A 14992-nucleotide genomic window follows, 5' to 3' on the forward strand; every position below is an offset into this window, starting at 1 on the left:
AAATCCTTTTTGAAAGCACCCTAGATGGATGAATTATGAAAGTTAAAGTGGCAAAGCAAATGGTTTGCAGAGCTAGAAGACCCAACTTGAATCTCATTAAGACATAGCATAAAGGCCACTTAAAGAGTTATATTAAAGTAATACATATACAAGAGAAGCCATTTTTTCTGCATCTGAACACTCTTGGCCTAAGTTGTTTTAGGTTGGGAAGGGGTTGACTCCTATCCCCTCTTCCTCCTCATCCTCCCAGAGTTCCACCAGTGAATCCTAGAGACTTGTTATGCTTTTCATGAGTTTTGTATGGATAAACTCACTTGTAATCAGGCTGGTTTGATACAGAAGTCAACTATGGGAGTGTCTAGTAAGCTCTTGATTTCATGTCATTTTGAAATTAATGGACTATATGGAGAGGTATGTTCTCTGGATTCTTAATAACTTGGTTTGTAACTCCCAGTCAGAATGTAGAGACACCTTAGTTAATGGCATTAATGCCTTAAAGAGGGAAATTATTAGACTTAAGAAGTTTGCCATGGTTCCCTCAGAGAGGGGCAATTATAGGTCAGTCTCCAACCTACTATGGTTGGCAAAGGTGATTGAAAGACTGATAGCTTCTTAACTGTAGGCAGTCCTGGAGGCAGCAGATTGTCTGGACCAATTTCAGGTTGACTTAAAAGAAAGCGATGGGATCAAGATTAGCTTGGTTGGCCTGATAAATCAATCCTCTGTCTGGAGACTGACAGAGAGGGAATGGTTCTGTTGGTTCTTGATCTCTCAGTGGCTTTCAATACCCTCAACCATGGTATCTTCTGGAACCATGGTATCCTTTTGAGAGATATGAGGACCGTAGGCATGGCTTTGCAGTGGTTCTATTCCTATTGCCCAGCAGATTTCAGATGGTGTTACTTAGAGACAGTTGCTCATTGTGTCCCTCAGGGCTTCAGTCTATCTCCACTGCTTTTCAATATCTATGTACATCTGCTGGAGGAGAACCACAGAAGGTTCTGAACTAGGTGTTATCTTCATGCTGATGACATTCAAATCTATTTTGCTGTATCTTCAGGAAATGGACTGGATAAGGGGTAAAAAAGTGAAACAGAATCCAGACAAGACAGAGATGCTCACTGTGAGGGAGCATAACTCCAGAAAGGTGATAGATCTACCTATCCTGAATGGGCTAACACTCTTCCAGAAGGGGCAAATAGGCAGTTTGGAGATGCTTCTAAACTCAAATGTTTCTCTAATTTCTCAAATGGTACAAATAGCCAAGAACTTATATGCCAATTGTACCTCTTTCTGGAAAATAACGACTTTAAAAACTATGGTACAGATAACTGATAACCTACAGTACATACTTCATCGCAGTAATGCACTCTATGTGGAGCTACCTTTGTGTCTAATCCAGAACCTTCAACTGGTACAAACCTTGGCAGTCAGTTTGGTTTTGTAAAGAATAAGAAAACACTGCCTTACATCTCTGCTTACAGCACTGCACTGGCTGCCAATACATTCCCAGGCAAAATGGAAAGTGCTGATCATTACCACTGAAGCCCAGGCTACCGGAGAGAACAGCTTACAAACATCTTCTGAAGAGTTTTGCATAGAGTTGCCATGAGTTCATTTCTGTTGCCACCCCAGCTTTTTGGAACACCCTTTGGGCAGAGTTGACATCATCATTAGTTTTTAAAAAGACCCTTAACACACCTCCTTTTGTTCAGGCTTTTAACTACTGATTCTAAGTGTTAAGTTTAATTATAGTAAGTGCAACTTGTTTTGTCTGTTTGTTTAACTGCTATTCTAACTGTTTGTGTTGTTATTTTAAATTTGTTTTTAGTGTTAATCGCTGAGAGGCTAGTTGGTGATGTATCAACCTACAGTACATACATCCATACACTGATATTTGTTCGGTCCTGCTAACTCTGAGGTTTGAAAAGGGACTGGGGAGGGCTGCGGAATGCCCACCTCCGTTTTAGGAGAACGTCTTTGTCCACGTGAAGTGAGAACATTGCCAAGATTGGCCAGCATTTAGCATAAAAGAAACTTACCCAAAGTGCAGAGCTTCTGGGCAAAAACCCTGATATACATAGCTAAAAGTAAGGTACCACATGGTTATTTACACAGAGACATTTAGTAATTCCCCTGGGCCCTGGGAATTAGTGCAAGAAATGAACGGAAGCAAGCTGGTAGAGAAAGGGTTTGGTGTTCCAGTGTTGTCCACAGAAACAGAAGCCACTACTCTCTTAGTAAGCTAGGTTTTTTTTTAATAAACAAGGTGCTGACACTTGTGAGGCTATTTATGTACGGACATATAAAATGACTTTGTGTTCTATAATGTCCAGTCTAACATTTTTGCCTCTAAGAATAAAGTGAAATATTTATGGTAACAGTTTGTGGGTATATTATGTATTTATGAAGAATGGAGTGAAGCAGTTTTTAAATGCAGAGACCTGCTTTGGTCTTGTGGAAAAACAGTATGATGACCCTGGACTTGGAAAGGTAAGCTTTAATCCCTACTCCAGAAAAATAGTCACAGAAGTAATAAATAATTTTCAATCCTTGAAGTCAGATTACGAAACCAGTAATGTAGGATAAGGAAGCTGGATGGCAAGGAATGCAAACCTGCTTCTTGCTTCATTGTTTTAATGTTTGTTTAAGATTTTCGGTTAGGAGCTGGGCACACATAAACCAGGCAATCTAAATGCCTTTTAATCTCCCCCCGCCACATACTCTTCATGCTGCAAAGGGCGAAATTCATCAAAGAGATTCTGCTTATGTGAGCTGACCTTTGGGCTCACACAAATTATAAATCAATTATTGTTAAAGGACTAGACACATACCATTTTCATATAACAGTGCATTGTGTGTCGGCGTATGTGGTTGGAAAGGGAGAAAACACTGTAGCCATTTTACATTCATGGAGCATTTTTACATTTAATGTGCAATTTTTTTTTTCAAATGTGTCTTTTGGTCAACTGACTTTATGTGCTAGACTTCTAATTTAAAATGTGCTTATTTCTCCAATTCATCCTTCCCAACCCAGGTTCCCCCCAGCTGCACTGAGAATACAGTGCTGGCCTTGCTGCTTGGCAACTCTGGAAGCTGTAATCCTAATTACCTGAATGGCACTAGTTTAGGGAGTGCTGGCCCAGTGCCTTTGTTAGGTATTTTATTAAGTGAAAACAATATCTCTCATTTTTCTCTGCTCTCTTAAAATAGATTCTGGATTGAGTCAACAAGTAAAAAAAAGATATCATGCCATGAAACGTCTTACAGGAATAAGGAGACTGTACAGAATCACTTAAAAATTAATAGATCTAAGACAAATGAAATTAAAAGAACACATAGATGAACACTTAACTCAGAAATCCATATTGTCCTTAGATACAATTGCTTCAAACAGAGAATGGCTAAAAGGGTTTTTGAAGTAATATTTAAATGTTGACATGAAAATATTAGAAATAGGTAATTTATTTATTAGATTTGTATGCCACCAAATCTAGCCAAACTCCTGGAAATGAACACAGTAATCATACTGATAGAAAAAATAAAGAATTACATAATAAAAATAAATAAATAAAAATATCCACAATAAGAAAGAACATCACAGGGAGTAGTTCAACAACATGACATCAAAATGATGGGCCCGCAGGATAGGTATAACATACTCATGATGCTGAGCACCAGACAACAAGTAGCTAGATTTTGAACCAACTTCAATTTTGGGGTGGTCTTCAAAATCAGCCCCATGTAGAAGCATGCATGGATGAGTAGAGTGAGTCCCTCTATTAGGGACTTCCAGCTCAAGTGGTGTACTAGCTGCAGCCAGGCAAAGGATCTTCTGGCTATGGCCTTTGACATAACAGTAGTCCTGAGACTAGGAGACCACCAAGTCATGGACCTGCTCCCTCGGGAATTGTGTTTTGCCTTCAAGAAAGAACACTGGAGCCAACAAAGAGCTGTGATGGACATACTCCATCTTGCTAGGATTCAATTTTAGTCTGCTTCATCCCATCCAGATCCCAACGGCTTTCAAAATTTCCCCCCAAAATGGATGGCTTACACTTGCATTCACTCATTCCAGTATTCTGAAGCCTTAGGACACATTTCCAAAAAAACAAACAAGGAGATGCAATATTGGAAATGGTTCTTAGTGACAGCTTATCTAAATTCTAGATTGCAAAATGGAGATGCCCTTAGTTCCAAACATGCTATCACTGTATAGTATGAGACCGTATAATAGCCTGGTATACTCAGTGCAAAATAAATATTAGGATATGAACAGAAGAATAAGCAGAAGAGTTTCAACAAATGAGTTTTGAAACACAGTGAAATGCCAGCAAACTGCCTTATATTGATGCTTATTTGTAGTTGAAGGAATGTTACAATATTTTTAAAACATGGATTACTAAAATCACATTCATTTTATGAATGAAGGAACTGTGCTAAAAAAGGACCTGTTATATAAATTGTCATGATGATTCTAAAGAGATTTGCTCTTTTTGGCATTTAATAAAAATATGGTCACATTTTATCAGAGGTTCAGTTATTTTAATGTCTATGTGTGCTATTTGGTATTAATGTTACTTTGTTAACTGTAGACTTTTAAAATATTGTTTACCATGCATGTTTTGGGATGAAGTGCACTGTAAACCACTGAGATTTGTTGACAGCAATATAAACAATAAATGAATAAGTAAATAATAAATAATAAATAAGCTAGACTGCATGCAATGTGTATTTATTTGATTCATATCCCACTTCAAGATGGCTATCAATAAGTAAAACAGAAATGCAAAAATAAGAAATATAGATGAAAATCAGTGCTAAAAATTATGAACAGCTAAGGAATGCATTCTATAGCCTGGGACAATGCAGAAGTCCTGGTCTGAGCCCAATAAACAGGCATCTAAGAATAGAGGCATGTTCCTATTTTATTTTATTGCAACTTATGGCTATTCTATTCTATTCTATTCTATTCTATTCTATTCTATTCTATTCTATTCCTATCTCTAGGTTTAATGTGCTAGTTTCTTCTGATGAAAGGTGGTTTATAAATATTTACATAACTAAGTATGTAAGTTACTCAGCACAGCAAAAGTCATATAGTAAACAAATCGCTGACAACATTACTGAATACAATCAAAGCCAGATGGAGCTGAGTATCAGCACCATAAGTTAAAACTGTTTAAGTTGAGATAACAATTTTGGTGACTAGGTGAATAGATTCAATGTGCCTCATCAATAGATCAAAGATCCCTGGCCCACATGGCAGAAAGGACTTAATCTGGGATAAAAGAATATTGTTTGGTAGTTTTCTTGCCCTGAATATGGGGTGACTCCAAGGCAAAAACTACATGGACACCATTTTGTTCCATGCTGCAAAATGGCTGTGACAAGGTCCTCGTGGCTGTGAGCTCAGCCACCTGCATTCTGGACCCATGACCCTCCTGGTTGGTTAAGGGCTCCCTGGAGGTGGCATATGGTTGGGTTCAAGTGGTGGTTCATACCTCTTTGCGGGAGGGGGTGATACCACCTGCCTTGAAGGAGGGGGTGGTGTTCCCTCTTCTCAAGAGGCCATCCTTGGACCCAACCATGTTAGGCAACTTTTGCCCAGTCTCCAACCTTCCCTTCTGGGGGAAGGTTGTTGAGATGGTGGTTGGTGCTCAGCTTCATAGGACCCTGGATGAAGCAGATTATCTGGACCCTTTTCAGTCTGGGTTCAGGCCAGGGTACAGTACTGAGATGGCATTGGTTGCACTTGCTGATGACCTTGGAGGGCTTGAGATGTGGGTGATACAACCATCTTGGCTCTCCTGGGTCTCTCAGCAGCTTTTGATACCATCAACCATGGAAACCTTCTAGACTGGCTTCGGGGGTTGGGCGTGGGAGGCACTGTTTGGCAGTGGTTCTCCTCCTTTCTCTGTGGCCAGTTCCAGTCAGTGTTTGGGGGGAGGAAGAGATCAGTGTTGGGGGGGAAAGAGGTAACAGCAGCTCAAGGAAGAATACGTAACGTTCCTCTTTTTCCTCACAATAACCACCCTGTAAAGTAGGTTGGGCTGGAAAAGACTGACTGGCCCTGGTGGCTAAGGGTGGGCTAGATCTTGGGTCTCCCCACTCCTAGTCCAACACCTTAACCACTGCACTGTAGTGGCTCTTCCACAATGGATTGAAAATACAGAGAACTGTAGATGTATTATGACAAGTTTAGGAGTTGATTTTTGCCTAAGGCAAATCTATTATTCTATTTCTTACTATACTTATTTTTCTCAGATGCGATGCTGATGATAAAGAATAGGAAAGAATGCACTTTCTCTTGGCAAATGTATAAAATAGTTTGGCAGTTTTTTAAAAATTTGAATAGACCTGTTTTTATGTCACTTTTTATTATAGTTCTGGAATAAACATCAAGAAGCTCCCTCTAAACACATTTTTATTATGATTTTAAAAATGGGAAATGCATTTACTACACCATGAAGAAGGTAGGTTAGGAGAAATTACTCAAGATTCCAAGAACTTTCTTCTCATTTTTCAATTTTGCCTCTTGTGTCTATTGTGGGGCCAATGTTATGAAACAGTCTGCACTGAGATGAAGCAAGTCTCCCTAAGTTCAGGAAAGGACTCAAAACATATTTATTCATCCAGCCATTTTAGCATTCCAATGTTTTAATGTTTAAAGTTTCAGTGATTTTTTTTTCTTTTTTCTTATTTCAATTACAGTTTTATGCTTATGACTGATAGCATTTAGATAAGTCACCCAGAAGTGTTAAAGAGTCTATCTTTTTTTTTTCTAAACAAATAAATAGAGGTTCCCTTAAAAAAAATCATAAGCCACTGAACATGGTTCAGAAAATATGAGAAACTAGCCAAATATTTCAACTAGATTTAAGTACTGTAATAAAATCTTAAAAATAGGAGTCATCTACAAATATTAAATTAGCCCATAAAATATATTCAATAAGTATTTTGATTTTGTACTTTGCTTTATAAAAGGAAACTGCAAAAGGCTTAAGAGTACCAAGAATTGGCATTGGAATATCTGAAACAGAAACTTACAAGTCTCTCTCCTGAAAGAACTTCCAACAGTTTGATAAGCATTCGTCCATCACGAAGATCAGTGTACAAGTCTGTAATTCTACAGGATACACGTGCCAAGTGAGAGTTAACCCACTTAGTGAATGTCTTTTTCTGCACTGCCTCTCGCTCATCTAGTGAAGAAGAAGAAAATATATGGTAAAGTTTAGTCATAAGAAACTATTTTTAAAACACAAAGAGCATCTGGACAAGGCATTTCTTTGACCATACTTCATGGCCTACACTGAGTTATGCTACTCATTCAGATAGCCCAGTACCTTCAATTCCATCCGGCAGCAATTCTCCAAGAGTGCTTCCAGATTCTGTTTCCTAACTTTTGTTTTAGTTAGGGATACAATGATTTGAGCCTAGACTATCTATATGCATATCACATGTGTTGCCACTAATCTGTTACCGTGGCTTATAATCCTTAAACAAACTTTCAGGCCCCAGAGGCAAAGGTTTATCACAGATCCTGGTAAAAGCATAAAGAGAACATGGTTCATCTCTCTCCCACAACCCAAAATTAACTTCATATATTGTTATACCCTTCTCCTATCTACTGCCATCCAGATGTGCTGGGCAGGGATTGGGAAGGTGGTAAGCTTTGATCTGGTTACTTTCTCTCAGTCCAAGTCACAAGTCCAACTTCATGGCTGAGTGAGATTTGTTCAGAATAATTTTAATTTTAATTTGGCTACTTCTCATGTAGTCACTTACAACATGTCCAATATACAATGTTGGCTCTGCACAAGCATCAGCAAAGAGCAAGATGTTTTCAGTGATACTCTCAAGCACTTAGAAGTGATGTGATTCTATAAAACTTCAGACTACTGCCACAACATATTCAAATAACACATGAGAGACTCATCCATGAGCCCCACAATCCATCATCCCCAACAACTGCATGCTCATCATATTGTTCAGTTGTGTGTATAGTAAGTGGCCATGTATCAGTAAACAGATGGAGGACTTTTCTATACAAGGTGCAATCCTGGATCAGTAAAGATCCTACTGTCCACCTTATAAGGTAGACCAGACTAAGAAACAAATGCCATATGTGTACCATATAAAATTAATTAGAGCAGTTACAATAAGAGAATCTTGCAGGTTTGAATGTGTTTCCCTCCTCCATCACTTTATCTTTGTCTGAATTAGGGAGGGGCCTATCTGAGGCATTTTCTTAAGGTTGTTCTTGGAATGGGCTCAATGGGCTCTGATCGTTGCCTTAGTTAACAGATCTTCCCACTGTCCATCAAGGCCATTCTCTGTGTCCTCTACACTTACTACCCCACCCATGGAGGACTTCTAATCATGAATGATATATCGGAACATGTAGAGTGGGGCATTTAATCTGAGAGAATTAGACTTGGGTGTCTCTGTAAAACTCACAGAATAAACATTTGAAGACTAAATTTGCTTATTTATTTATGACATTTAAAAGGGCAGCCACCTCCATAGCGACTCTGGTCTGCATACAGTATTAAAAACAAATTAAGAACAACGAGGCAAAAAATAGTAAATATCAAGAAAAAATAAAACCAATATTTTCGTTCCCACAAGGGCCCCATTACCCAACCTAACCCAAGGCCCAGGGAGAACCAGGTTTTAGGGCCCATTTCAACAAGGCCAGGTAGAAGCAATGTGAATCTTGGGGGGTGTGGGGATGCTATTCCAGAGGACAGGCACCATGACAGAGAAGTCTCAGTTCCTGGGTCCCATCAGATTAATTTGTTTAATTAGTGGGAGCTGAAGCATGCCAACCCTGTCAGATCAAAGAGGATGGACAGACACTAGAGGAGACAGACAGTCCCTCAGACAGACAGGCTCCATGCTATGAAGGGCTTTATAGGTGATAGCTAACACCCTGAATTTCAGACCTTCCTGACCAGAGCTGCTGTCTGCTCCTCAAGCAGGAACTGTGAGTCCAGAAACACCCCCAACTTGTGTACTAGTCCTGAACTGGCAACTGCAATCCCACTCTGGGCTAAAGATGGAAAGTCTCCAGTTCTGAGTAGCCTAAATACTCACAGCCCTTTAGTCTTGCTAGGGTTGAGCTTAAGTCTGTTCCTCACTATCCAGATCCTCACAGCCTCCAAACACTGGGACAAGTCCTCAACAGCATCACTTGATCAGCCTGGGATCAAGATACACAACTGAGTATCATTAGCATACTGATAGATGATCTCACCCAAACTGATAGATGATCTCACCCAGTGGTTTCATGTAGATATTATCATGTAGGAAGGGGACAGCATTGAGCCCCAGATGTGGCACTCCAAATGGCACCCCAGATGTCAGGAGTCTCTGCCCCTTTCCACTAGTGACTGGGGACAGCCACAGAGAAAGGAGCACTACCACTGCAACATGATACCACCACCCAGGCCCACTTCTAATCCCCATAAGTGGTCCAGAGGAATATTATGGTTGATGTTATCAAAAGCCACAGACAGATCAAGAACCAGAACAGTTGCACCACCCCATCCTGGCTTTGCCAAAGGTCTTCAACAAGCACAACCAATGCCATTTCTGTACTATGACCTAGTCTGAAATCCAACTGAAAAGGGTCCACATAACCCATTTCCTTCAAGCTCCTTTGAAGCTGTAGCCCAACCACTTTCTCTAAAAAGGGAAGCCTGGAGACTGGACAAAGACTGTCCAGAACAGTTGAATCAGTGATGACTTCTTAAGTAGGGGGCATATCAACACCTCCTTCAAGAATGGAGGAACTACCCTCTCCTTCAATGAACACAATACTACTACATGGACCCAACAAGATGCCATCTCCCAGGAAGCCTTCACAAGGGGCATGGATTTAACAAAACAGTGGCCAGACTAATAGTCTTGAGGATCCTTCCTTTTCCTCAGGAGTTACAGACTCAAACTCATCCCAGCTGACCACACAATACCATATTTCTATCACTGCAATAAACTGGTCTAATGGCTCCCATCTTCTGGGGAGTGGGGAGGAGGGCAGCACTGGTAAGCTAAAAGGTCTTTAGAGAATAGTTAGACCATGTTAAAGGACTGGTGGTAATGTCCTCCAGTACCAGATCACACTGCAATTGCCCTGAGACAAAAACTAGATCTAATGTGAGACCCTTGGCACATGCCAACCCTTTTATAAATTGGGTCAGGTCCACAGTTGCCATTGTGGCCATGAATCCTGAGATGTCATCAAGATGACGTTCCAGATTCTGTGTCACTGGGGGCAGGTTAAAATCCCCAAGAACTATAAGCCACTGCCAATCCAGCAACAGAAACAAGCACTTCAGGCAGGAATGTTACTGTGCAGCAGGGAGGCCAATACAGCAGCAACAAGCTTAACAGCTCCCTAGACCCCAACGTAAGCCAAAGGGTCTCACAACTTCTTATCTGCTGAGCAGAGCCTCTGAAAACTATTAAATCCTCTAAGAAGACAATTCCACCCCAATGTTCCTATCCTAGGCTCATGGCTGATGCCAGACTTGAAACCCAGGTGGACATGTCTCTAAGAGGGGAACTCTCCACTCTGGAGTTACCCAGGTATAGGTTATATATACTAGTCAGATGCTTGCCCATAATCAAACATGGATGAGAATGGTCTTACATACTGAGCATGCCTTCAACAGCAGCATCCAGAGCTCAGGGCCCACCTAGGTCCCAGTGACTTGGCACTGGGGGTGAATGCTAAGGACCAGCAGGAGGGGACAATCTCAACTATCAGCCCCACCAATCCTGAGAGCAGCCCACCTTTAGATTCCTCTGCCCATTATGATTTTGATAGTTTTGCGTGCCTTCTCCTTTCCCCAGAATCCCATTCTAGCCTCACTTCCCCAATCCCAGGCCATGAAACCCAACTGACTACTCCCAGCCTTGCCCACCCAAGAGATCATAGCCAACTGACCAACCAATCAACCACAGTGCTCCATCACCACTCTCCACCTCAACTCCTGGCCCTCCACAGATATAATTCAGGTTGAGTCACGAAACACCCCCTCCTTCCCAGGCCTTCCAGTCCATGCACAAAAATGAGACTGGCTGAGTAGAATCTGATGAGCAGGAACTGACAAGCAAGAAGGAGAAAATGTCACAGCAGTCAGACCTTGACCTGACTCCACACCCAATGTCCCAGCCCCTTCCAAATGCATCACAGGTTTCTGCTCCGATACGTTTTCATTGGAGAAGTGATGTGACTTGGCTGCCAGAGACCTCACTGACACTGGTCTCCTGCAAATTATTACTGAGTAATTTCCATTTTGTTAATTTTAACCTATTTTATGATTTGTTATTTCTTACATATGTTTAAGTAGATTGTTTTACTTGATTTTACATCTCTCTTCATGCTACTTTGAATTATAAGCTGTATGAGTAAACAGGGATGGAGAATGTCAAAGAGCAGCACTGATGGTATCTTCTGTCTCTTATTTACCCCTTGTAACTCTTACGTCTACCAAAACACAGTACGGGCTTTTATCTTAACAGATATTCTATTTAATTTAGATTGATTCTGAAGTACAATAGGCTTGCTTTTCAAATGAAAGCTGGCAAACAATTGCAAGTAAATAGGCATAAGACAACCACCAATAACACTACCAGAAAGAATTTTGCCTGTTGGTTCTTTGCAGATTTAACTCTTCTAACTGAAAGGCAAAAAGGGGTAAAAGAAAACCAAGTAATGGGTATGAATTGTTCTAAAACTGTATCAGGCTTGAAATTAATCAGATTTAACAGAAAGCCAAACGCAAAAAGAATCCACTTAATTTTCAGGAATATTTTTACAATTCTTTGTTCAGCCAACTGTCAGCTTGTTGATGCACTTGAGCTCCAACTCCAGACAGATCATCAACTGACCATTTAATGTCCTTTATTTTACACACACAACTGTAATGACATACATTGTACAGGGTGATAAAAGTATTTTGAAGTAACTTTTAGGAAGGATTTGAAATTATTTTCTCTGTGAGCCCTTTTTCAGATATATTTATTATCCTTCCAGGGCAACTTTTTATTAGACTATGTCATTATATCTGGAGGGAACTGTTTTGAAGGCACGGTTACCTTGTGGCAACATGCAGAGTGATTAAATTTCTTATCTCTTTGTTCTTTCCACTTTAAATATTTAATTGCTCTCCTCTAATGCAGATTGTGGCAACATTTTGGACAGGTGACAATCTAGGCCAGAGAAATGCAACTTGTGGCACTCTAGATATTACAAAATTACAATATCTGTTGTAATGATTGCCTATTCTAAACACCATCAGACTCATGAGCAGGATCACAAAGATATCTGATTTATTAAAGAATAGTATACAGGTTCACAAAGAAAGCTGAGAATGGAAAAAGCGCGCCAAATGCAAACTAAAAAACCCTCGGTACAAACGAGATCCCTCCCCCCGTAGAATCTTCCCAGGCTCACAATCCCAGGTGCTCCTAACGGCTTCTGATGGTCCGCGGGAAAAGTCCTTGAACAGAGCACATAACCCAAACACATTCCATTGAAATGAACAGAGCTTGGCACAAGGTTTCACAGCAGCTCCCTCCCAACAGAAACGCGCATCAGCACCATGGCATGTGAAACGTTACGATGTACAGTGCACATTGAAACAGTGAACATGACACCTGTACTCCCAGGAAGCATGCTAATGGGTGAATGATGCTGAGAACTGTAGTTCAGCTATATCTGGAGGGCCACAGGCAGTGTGTTCCTTTATTCAACACAATGCTTCCAGATAAATCAGGGCAGCAATTCTTGACCTAACTATAAGCCACAGGGAAAGGATAACTATCCTAGCTTCTTTTTCTTCACCTTCTCAATAACCTTTACATGGGGAGACCAACTCTATTTGTTATCTTCCATGTGTAGAGATTTCTCTCTGATTTCCCAAGGTTTTAAAATCTTGAGGACCAGATCCATGGATAAAGGAAGTGCTCCTCTGCAAATAGTCACTGTCCACATTGTAAGGTGAGGTTGCTGAAGCCAAATAATATTAATAGGCTGAAGTAGGAAGTGGCTACTTCATTAGATCACTAAAAAGAAAAAAATGTGGAAACCACATTGCTAGCACTGTCTTATCTAGAAATACACATGGAGGAATTGAGTCATGAAAATTGAGGTGCTCTTCTCTAAGTATGGTATAATCTCAAAACACTGGGAGAGAGGAACAAATCCTTTTTCTACATTGACATAAAATAATATTATATTTTACTGATGGAAAATATTAACAGATATTTTCCTATGCATGTTGACTTAACAATAATTCTGCTGGTGGCTAGTAACAAATCAACATCAACAAATCAAAAGACATACTTTATCAATATATTATGTTAATTTCTTATTGTTACATTGGGAACAGCCCAGAATCGTCTGGAGTCAGGCAGTGCCAAAATTGAATAAATAAATACATTAAAAATTATTATTTTTAATCTGGTCAATAGCAAAAGTTATTCTACCATATTGCAAAAATCTAAAAATATTCCATATGAAAGTCTGCATGTATTTATTTAATATATTATTATTATTATTATTATTATTATTATTATTATTATTCAAATTTTGCTACCACCCATCTCCCCCAAAAGAGGGACTCTGGGCAGTTATATCCCACCTGGATACCCCTAAGACACTGTACATCTAAATCTGTTTAACTTCAGCAAAATGGCTGCATCAGACATTGGCATTCAGTAAAAGTCATCATGATATCACTGCACAAATGATGCAAATTATGTAACTTGCATCATTGGATAAAGGTATCCTGACACATATCTTGATTTACTCCCCTTGCTCCCCCTGAATATATCCATCATGTTAGAGCATGTTCTGCCATCAACAGAACTTCCAGTATTCATAGAGACTAGCCTTTCCCAATCTGGTGTCCTTTAAATGGGTTGGGATTATAACTTCCAATATTATGTTATTTATTTTTCCTGTTTGTTTTGCCAAATATTAACTGCATGGGTTTTTCATATAATCATCTTCATATGGTTTTATTTCCCCATCATCGCCTGATCTTCTTAATCTCTGCTGAAACTACCGCTCCTGCTTGCTGGGAACATTCCATGAACTGCCCAGAGTCCCTCTTTTGGGGGAGATGGGCGGTAATTGAATTTGAATAATAAATAAATAAATAAACTTTCCCGAAGGAAACTATTCCATGCATGTGCAGGGAGTCCCAGTGTGTCCAACAAAATGGAGAATCCCCCAGCTGTGCTTCACACATTGAATATACACTACATTCTAAGACGTGTAACTGGCATGGCAGGAACATTTGCCCATTTCGGCAGCGGGCACTCTGAAAATCACTGCAATTTTTTTTAAAAAGCTGTTTTGGTTTGCTGTGTAATGAAACACCTGCTGACTATTTAATGGCATTAGGAGTTTCACAAACAACCTCAGCCTCTTTATACATGGTGTTCTTGCCATTTTTAACTTGAAAATGGAAGCTACTAAGATATAAAGCTACAACCAGACTAACTAAATGTGGCATCCTTCTTAGATTGTTGTTGTTTTTAATTAATTAATTAATTGATTGATTGATTGATTGAGAATGCTTGTTTTTCAAAGTCACATCCAGAACTCCACAATATTTTGGGGGCAAGATGAGAGCTGACACACACCAGCTTTTCTTCCCTGCTTGCTCCAGCTGACAGGATGGCTCTGCCAGTTCAGCAATACCATGAATGGACAAGATAGCTGGACAATCTTTGGTCAGAAAGGATCTATATCTGCGTGTCAGAGTGTCTGGCTGTTCCTGTGACATGACAAAGAGCTTTCCAACATAGGAAACAGCTTTTGCAGCATCTTAGATATCTTGTGCAGCACCTGAAATGTAGCCTTCAAATAGGAAATTGACAGATGAAATCACTGGCTTGCCTTATTCAGCATTCTTCTTTCCAGCAATGACCAGAAAGATGTACTCTGGGGAGGTTCCATTGGGTTAGACTA

General features: G+C 39.9%; 1 protein-coding gene across 4 annotated transcripts in view; it reads right to left on the reverse strand.

Annotated features, from left to right (window-relative positions):
• The window catches only part of SPTBN1 (spectrin beta, non-erythrocytic 1), a 205392-nt gene that overhangs the window by 70899 nt on the left and 119501 nt on the right, over nucleotides 1-14992 (reverse strand). For all 4 annotated transcript variants that reach the window (XM_063301496.1, XM_063301503.1, XM_063301479.1 and 1 more), the window contains one exon: nucleotides 7051-7202. In XM_063301496.1, the coding sequence (XP_063157566.1) occupies nucleotides 7051-7202 (152 nt within the window). The remainder of the gene's footprint in view (nucleotides 1-7050; nucleotides 7203-14992) is intronic.

Source organism: Candoia aspera, chromosome 1, assembly GCF_035149785.1.
Source record: "Candoia aspera isolate rCanAsp1 chromosome 1, rCanAsp1.hap2, whole genome shotgun sequence".
NCBI classification, from domain to species: Eukaryota; Metazoa; Chordata; class Lepidosauria; order Squamata; family Boidae; genus Candoia; species Candoia aspera.